Source organism: Perca fluviatilis, chromosome 21 (genome assembly GCF_010015445.1).
Source record: "Perca fluviatilis chromosome 21, GENO_Pfluv_1.0, whole genome shotgun sequence".
Lineage (NCBI taxonomy): Eukaryota > Metazoa > Chordata > Actinopteri > Perciformes > Percidae > Perca > Perca fluviatilis.
Window position 1 is genome coordinate 23,058,172 of NC_053132.1, and position 7,574 is coordinate 23,065,745.

Below are 7,574 nucleotides of genomic sequence, written 5' to 3' on the forward strand. Positions count from 1 at the left end.
ATAGTGGCAGCTCGTTTGGAATACAGTCTCTTATTTTACGAAAACCGTTAACCGAAATGTGTTTCTGAAAACATTGTATGCAAGAAGTAAGCTATGCAGATGCTAAATCCATCGTAAACGATCAGTTTAAAAAGATTTATTTACAATGATTTAAGTGAGCTTTTGAGAGGCCACGCTGCCCACTTCTCATTTGCATAAAGTTGCGTGTATTTAACTTTATGCAAATGAGGAGCGGGTGACTCGACGCCCTGCTTCTCCAAAGTCCCCGCGGTGCTACCAGAATGCATTGCACAGCTGCTCCCATAGATATAAATGGGAAGCGTGGAAATAACGCTGACAGTGGACATACTATAAGGCTAAAAATAGAAAGACAACACCTTCCATCCATCCATCCATCCATCCATCCATTCATCCATCCATCCATCCATCTCTTTAAATTTGGGCTGTCAGTCCATTAAAATATTTAATGGTTAACCCTTGTGTGGTCCTTCGGGTCCCAGTGACCCAAAGGACCACACGAGGATTATGTACTTCCGTTTACTTTGTTGAGAATTGCTCTCTAAACAAGGGTTAATACAGCACCTTAGTTCTTGTTTGTACAGCATTTTGGTCAGCTTAAACTGTGTTTAAATGTGTTCTAAATAAACTTTACTTACTTACTTTACAAGAAACCGGGTTTAGAGAGCAATTCTCAACAAAGTAAACAGAAGTACATAATCCTTGTGTTGTCCTTCGGGTCACTGGGACCCGAAGGACAACACAAGGGTTAAGCGCACAATTGTCCATAGTTAACTCGCGATTAATCGCATGATTGTCCATAGTTAACTCGCGATTAATCGCAAATAAAGAGTACTTCTAAATGTACGTTTTTAATGCTCTGATCAACATGGAAGCGGACGAATATGCTTGCTTTATGCAAATGTTTATTATTATTGCAACAATCCACAACAATGACAAATACTTTCACTGTTGAAAGTTTGTTGCTTGCAGAGTTGTCCAGGCGTCTCCGTTGCAAACTATCCAGCGTGGCGTGCCTGTGGCGAGGGGAGTAGGGTTCCCTGCGTCCGCCGTATGCTTGGCCAGCAAGTGGTATTCTGAGACTCGACGTACTCTGGTGGTAACTCAGTTCACATCGACCGTACACGCAAATAACTTGTCGAGCGAACCATCTGGAAGGGCTCTGAAACTGAACTTGGCAATCAAAAACACCCTTTCGCTTTCTGCATTTCTTCCAAGGAGCTTTGTTTCTGCTAGCCATCCACAGGGTTACTGCTGCATCGCTTCCTGATTTTACCAAACTACGGAGCGGCCCGAGGCCCAAATCACAGAACATGCGCGCGTTAATCACGCATCAAGAAAATAAGTGGCTTCAAAAAAAGGAATTTGCCTAAACCTCGTTATTATCACGTTAATTTTGACAGCCCTACTTCAAATGAAACTTTAATACACACAATAGGTCCAGAGACTCTTGTGTAGACATTGGCATCTCAGTAACAGTGGAGGCTAATGGGTACAGGAGGAAGGGAATTATGGAAGAAAAGGGGAATTATGGGAAGAAAAGGGATTAGCACTTGGACAGCTGAGAAGCTGGGAAAAGTTTGACATATGGTTTATGGGATTTTAATGTGATGTGGCTTACATTTTTTACAATACAGACTGCTTAAAATGTGGTTAAAGCACAAGTGGCCCCTCTCTAATTGGTCTCATTGGACCCGTTAGTGTCTTTGCTTTATCGTAAGATGTGGAATATAAAATAGGCTTGTACCTGGAGCGGGAACGTGTTTTAATCACTTCAACAGACCCAGACGGTCCTTTTTAGTGTGAAGAGTTTTAGTTTTGGATTATGTTGATGTGTTTAACATGCGTGGGATAAGCAGGCAGACGCAGGTAGGTAGGAAGGAAGGAAGTGATGTGGACTCAGCCAACATTTGTCAGCACCAGCTGTCCCATGATCTAACAGGTCAAACCTCTTCCACTGAAGTCATCATACACACACATATACACATTAGACTTAAAATATTTAATAGCACTAATCCTGTACCAGGAAACATGTCGTCCTCCATAAATGATGAATCCCTTTCTAGGCCTAACACTAACAAATATGTCACCTTGATTCTCTCATTTTGAGATCCAGGACAACTGGAGACGTTAAATGCATTATTTCTCTAAAAGTCAACTAACTTTAACAAGTAAATAAATGCTGTATCTGCTCCTTTCAGGCAAATCAGGAGCGATTTCATCCAATCTGTCTAAGAGCAGTGTCTAGTGACTGGTGTTGCAGTTTTCCATTGCTGTGCTGTTTTTCAGGCTAATTCACTCTTTCTATTTGTGTGAGTGTTGACTTTATGTAGTCTCTCATTGCCAGACCTATCTCCACAGTGCTGTGGAGTAAGGTCTGGCTACACCACTGATGCATTCTGGGATAGGAGGGGGGGAAAAAAACGCTCTGGGTTGTTTGCATTTCTTTAAACCTCCCAAACGTCTACACTCCGGACGTAACGACGGTGGCTCTGCAAAAAAGTCTCGGGAAGGAGCCTGTTTTGGTGGAACATTTTCAACCCGCAAAAGAAAATGCCACATAAAAATATTAAATGAAGATGGTTACACAATACTGTTCAAAAAATACAGTAACAAGACCTGGATACATGTGTAGAGGCTAAGCCCAAGCTTTAAGCCCTTGAGGTGCTGTTCCACGGGGAGAGTAATTGATGCCCTTTTTACCTTTTTTGATCAATGAAAGTCCAAGTCATATTTGCAGTTAAAACCTTTGGTTCCATTTATTTCCATGAGATCTTAGTTGGGTTTCCAGACAAATCACTGCTTGTATGTATGCCTGTGTAGTGTGGTCAAAAACTGTATGTGCTTTGTTGCACATTTTAAACTGGTTTAAAATAATTAGCTCTTACCAGCATATCGCCGTGTGTACTTCGTCCATAACAATTCTCTCCAATCTGTCCCAAAACGTCCCAGTTAGAGACTAAATGCACTAAAAAATATTCTGTGTAAATCTCTCCAATCGTTCCTTGAAAGAACGAAGCAGGCCATTTTCATCGTGTAGCTTGCTTGCTCGAAGGTTGTCGTTTCCTGTAGCGAGTGCATTTTGAGAACAGCAACACACAAAGGAGCGGAATGTGAGGGGCAAAGCCTGCCAGGCCTTATCATTTTTTTTTGTATAAGATTTTTTGGGGGCATTTTTAGGCCTTTTATTGACAGGACAGCTGAATAAATGTATGGGGAGAGAGGGGGGGAGGAATGACATGCAGCAAAAGGCCTGAGGTCAGAGTCTAACCCGGGCCCACTGCATCAAGGAGTAAACCTCTATATATTGGCGCCCGCTCTACCAACTGAGCTATCCGGGCGCCCAGACCCTATACTTGAAATGTACTTCTGTTGATCCCGACTATACTCTATGCAATGCAGGTATGTGGATACGTCGGGTGATGAACATCGCTTTAGGTGTTCTGATTGGCTGCCTTAGCGTTCCCGTGGTGATGAACCTGTTCAGCTCCAGGCAGGTGATGAACACCTCCTTCGACCCGCTGCGTATCGTCAACACCTACGGGGCCTTTGGCAGGTACAGTACAGTCAGGGCTCTGATGATATCTGTGGATCCTTTAAAACCGTTTAAAAACACGCCTAAATGGAAGGTCTTAAGATGTTTTTAAAAATGCACTTTCAAGATAGCAAAAAAGCACATGCACTTTCAAATCTTGCACTCTCAGTTGCACTCGCAGTTTTGCATTTGTAAACATCAACTCAGCAGCCTTCAACCCTCTTTCCCTCCGCTTATGAAGCATTTGGTTGGTTGGTTAGTTTTATTGGGATCCCCATTAGCTTCAGCATAAGCTAAAAGCTATTCTTCCTGGGGTCCTGATATCTGTCTCGTGAACATACAATTTGCAACATCACATTAAACGCAATAAGCACTCAGACATTATTTCACATTACATATTTCACAAAAATACAAATCATATTTAAAATTGACAGCTAACGCCATTAATCCTAAAAAAAGAAAGACATTACGCTACTCTGAATGAATCTATTTTAAGCAATAAGAGATAACAAAAAAGCCCTATAACTGACTCACTACCAAATTAGTATTAGATATTGAAGTGTGTGTCCCCCATACCTCTGTCCAGCATTACCAAGGAGCGCACCGAGGTGATATTCCAGGGCACTCTAAGCCAGGATCCCAAGGACCCTGAGGCGCTTTGGGAGGAGTACCATTTCCTGTGTAAGCCAGGGGACCTTTACCGACGACCATGCCTCATATCACCGTACCACTACCGGCTGGACTGGCTCATGTGGTTTGCAGCCTTCCAGGTGAGATGGTGAACGACCGCAGGAGAGGATGTACAGGGGGAAGTACACTACCAGTCTCGAAACCCAGTCTCTTGTATTTTTGTGTGTGTGGATATAGGCTGATCTTGGTGCCAAGACTGATTTTGTGTCATTAGTCAACATCTTTAGATGTATGATTTGCGTTCCAAAAAACAAGAGCATCCTGTTGCCTCAGATAATATGAATCTAACCTGGGCCAAAACTGGGGCTGGGTACCAAATACTTTTTAGGCAGCGGCCGAATTGCCTTCTTAGTATCGAGTATCGAAAAATGCCTCGTCATTCAATACCCAATTTCAATACCTAAGGAGCAAATCTCATCAACGTCAGTGAGCCAATAAGCACGCAGCATGCTTCTACCGAGATCTAACAATGCTGCAGATTGGCTGTCTTAACGTTACACGTCGTAGAGACCCCGCAGGAAAAACTCCACGTTACGCAGACGGGGCTCACGTAGCTGAAAAAAAAAGAAGAAAGATTTGACATTTATTTTTGTTAAAATGGATTTTTATAAAATTGGTATCAAAAAAAGTATCGTTGAGGAACCGTTATTGAAGCCACAATATTGGTATTGGTACCAGTATCGGAATTTCTTTGACGATACCCAGCCCTAGCCAAAACACAAATAGAGACATTAGTAAATGGTGTAAGAATTCACTGTCGTCCCCCCCCCCCTTTTTATCTGGTTTGTCAGCAGAAATCACTTCATTTTTAGGGCTTGTATGCCGAAAATTTGTTCACGAGCCTCAGCCGTTGAGTACTGCATGTGGTATTAAGTGTTTCTAGTCACTAGGGGGCAGAAGTCTCATGTACTTACCTCAATTAAATAAAATTACTTTTGGTATAGTCAGTCTCCATTAATCTTTTTTTTTTTAATCTCTGTATATGTGCGTTTCTGTTTCTTTCTGTCAGCCTCCATATCTTTGTCCTTGTCTCTTCTGGTGTTGTCTCTCTTTATGCCACACACACTCTTTTGCCTCAGAGCCTCTTACTAGAATACACTGTCTCTTTCTCCGCCTCTGTAAATCCACATTTACGTCACAAACTGTTTGTGTGTGTTTTTCCCTCTCCTTTTCTTCCTCTTCTCTTCCCTTCCTTTCTAACACCTTGTCCCCGTGTTTTCATCCAGACCTACGAGCAGAGCGAGTGGGTGATCCACATAGCAGGACGTCTGCTGTCCAACGACAGCGCAGTCCTCTCCCTGCTCGACCACAACCCCTTCCAAGGCAGAGAAACTCCCCGGTAAACGCAGAGCACACAGTCACGGCAAAGACCCTCATACTGTATGATGAACTGTTATTAGCATAAAGCGCTTTATGTCGATATCAACTTCACCGAAGCACATCTTTTTCATATTAAAGACCCAGCTCTGGTTACAAAAATATATCTGTCAAACGTGTGTTGGCAATGGTCGATCAAATGACAATCCCATGCTCCCCGTGAGTAGTTCTTCTCTGTGCTATAGCCCCCTCTGCTGCAGCAAGGAGCACATCATGTCTGTCTGTACTAAAATACTAAATCGGAATTATGTATTTGTTGCAGGGTCTCACATTTGGATTTGTTAGGACAATATATAGCTCTGATGATAAATATAAAAAAAATAGTATAATTATAATAACTGTTCCACCACTGTGGAAAAGAGGAGTAAAGTGCAGCACATCTGGCTGATTTTATTTTTTATTTATTCAGCCTTTATTAATCTCATTGAGACACATGGCCTCATTCTCTAAAGAGAGCTGTTTAGGACAGTACACAACATCAGTTACTGACAAACGGATTACAATACTATTTACAAGACTCACCAATTGTATACAATATTTAAACGAAAGTGCCAAATAGACTCAAAACACTAAAGTACTAAAAACAAACCATTCCAAAGTTGTTTTTTTCTCCTAGTGCTGTTAAAATAAGTTTATTTCTAATTGGAATCGTACATTTATGAAACAATTCCAAGTTGGAACACGTCCTCGATGCCCAATGATCCTACTAATGATGATGATGACCAACATCCGCCATTTGGGCTTTTGTAGACGAGACGCTGACATTTTAAAAGTGCCTTTGTTTCATGGGAATCCACTCTTTTTTTGTGTCCTCGTCCCTCTCAGGTGGGTTCGAGGGGAACATTTCAGGTACAAGTTCAGCCCGCCGGGCAGCAGCAGCGCAGCTCAGGGGAAGTGGTGGCTGAGGAAACGCATCGGAGCCTACTTCCCTCCCCTGGACCTGGAAGGACTCAGAGGCTACTTCCAGTCCAGGAACTGGCCCCACCCTCACATCCAACCAAAAAGGAGCTAAAGCCCTGATCTCGGACTACAGGCGTCGAGGTTGGAAAAGATGTCAGTTTTTAAAGTCTGTTTCAGTGGGACGCTGCTGGGGTTGAACACCGGTAAAAAGGACCAAGGATGCCTTCAGGTTTTTTTTTTATTTTTTTAGATTGCAATGTTTCCTGAAGATCTGCGTGATAAAACCTGAAATCAAACATCTTGTTACTCCCAAACAATGTGATATTGGTCAAAGTTTCATTGAGTGAGGTATCTATATATCACAAATGAGGTGCTTAATTACTGTACTTTGCATCTCGTTAAAGTAGATATACATCAGTATTGTTTATGACGGTCGACTAAAATATCAACATTAAAACAGTTTCCATTCAAATTTTGTTTTTCCTTCTATTTTTTCCCCCAATGTCATTTTTTGACCGACAGAATTTTTGGTTGTCACTTAGCATTTGACTAGCTTAGCTGTAGCACACTTGTGGTGGTTTAAAGTAAAATACATATTTTGTCTAAATAAGCCATACAAAAACACAAACATTGAAATTGTGTCAGCCTTCCTTGTTCTTCGCAGGGGATAGAGGAGTAACGGACTAAAATGTCCCCCTCTCTTCTTCCACTATTTAAGACTTGTTGAAATTGTTTAGCTACTCAGTGTGGTTTCAACAAACGGACATTGTGCATTTTGAAGATAGGTCCTCGAAACTTTTCCCTGGGCTGAAGGCTATATTGGAAAAAGAAGAAAAAATCTGGGGGTGTTAAGTTAGAAAGAAGTGAAGTGAGGTTACCAGACCTCTCTAGCTTGCTAGCGGCGCAAGGCTACATTAGCCGCTATTAGCATAACGCACCAAAACTGCCTGCGGTCAAGTTGCATTTTGATAAGGTAGGTAAGGTTCTGCTGCATTTAGCAGAACCATTAATCTCCAAAGTGATCATTTGTGTATCAATTACTCACCCAATGTTA

The 7,574-nt window shown here is 42.0% G+C and overlaps 1 protein-coding gene across 3 annotated transcripts in view; it reads left to right on the forward strand.

The window, feature by feature from the left end:
• The window catches only part of lmf1 (lipase maturation factor 1), a 38,147-nt gene extending 31,155 nt beyond the window's left edge, over positions 1-6,992 (forward strand). For all 3 annotated transcript variants that reach the window (XM_039788193.1, XM_039788192.1, XM_039788194.1), the window contains 4 exons: positions 3,421-3,574; positions 4,140-4,323; positions 5,470-5,582; positions 6,446-6,992. In XM_039788193.1, the coding sequence (XP_039644127.1) occupies positions 3,421-3,574; positions 4,140-4,323; positions 5,470-5,582; positions 6,446-6,632 (638 nt within the window). In that variant the 3' untranslated portion in view covers positions 6,633-6,992. The remainder of the gene's footprint in view (positions 1-3,420; positions 3,575-4,139; positions 4,324-5,469; positions 5,583-6,445) is intronic.
• Positions 6,993-7,574: the final 582 nt, after the last annotated feature.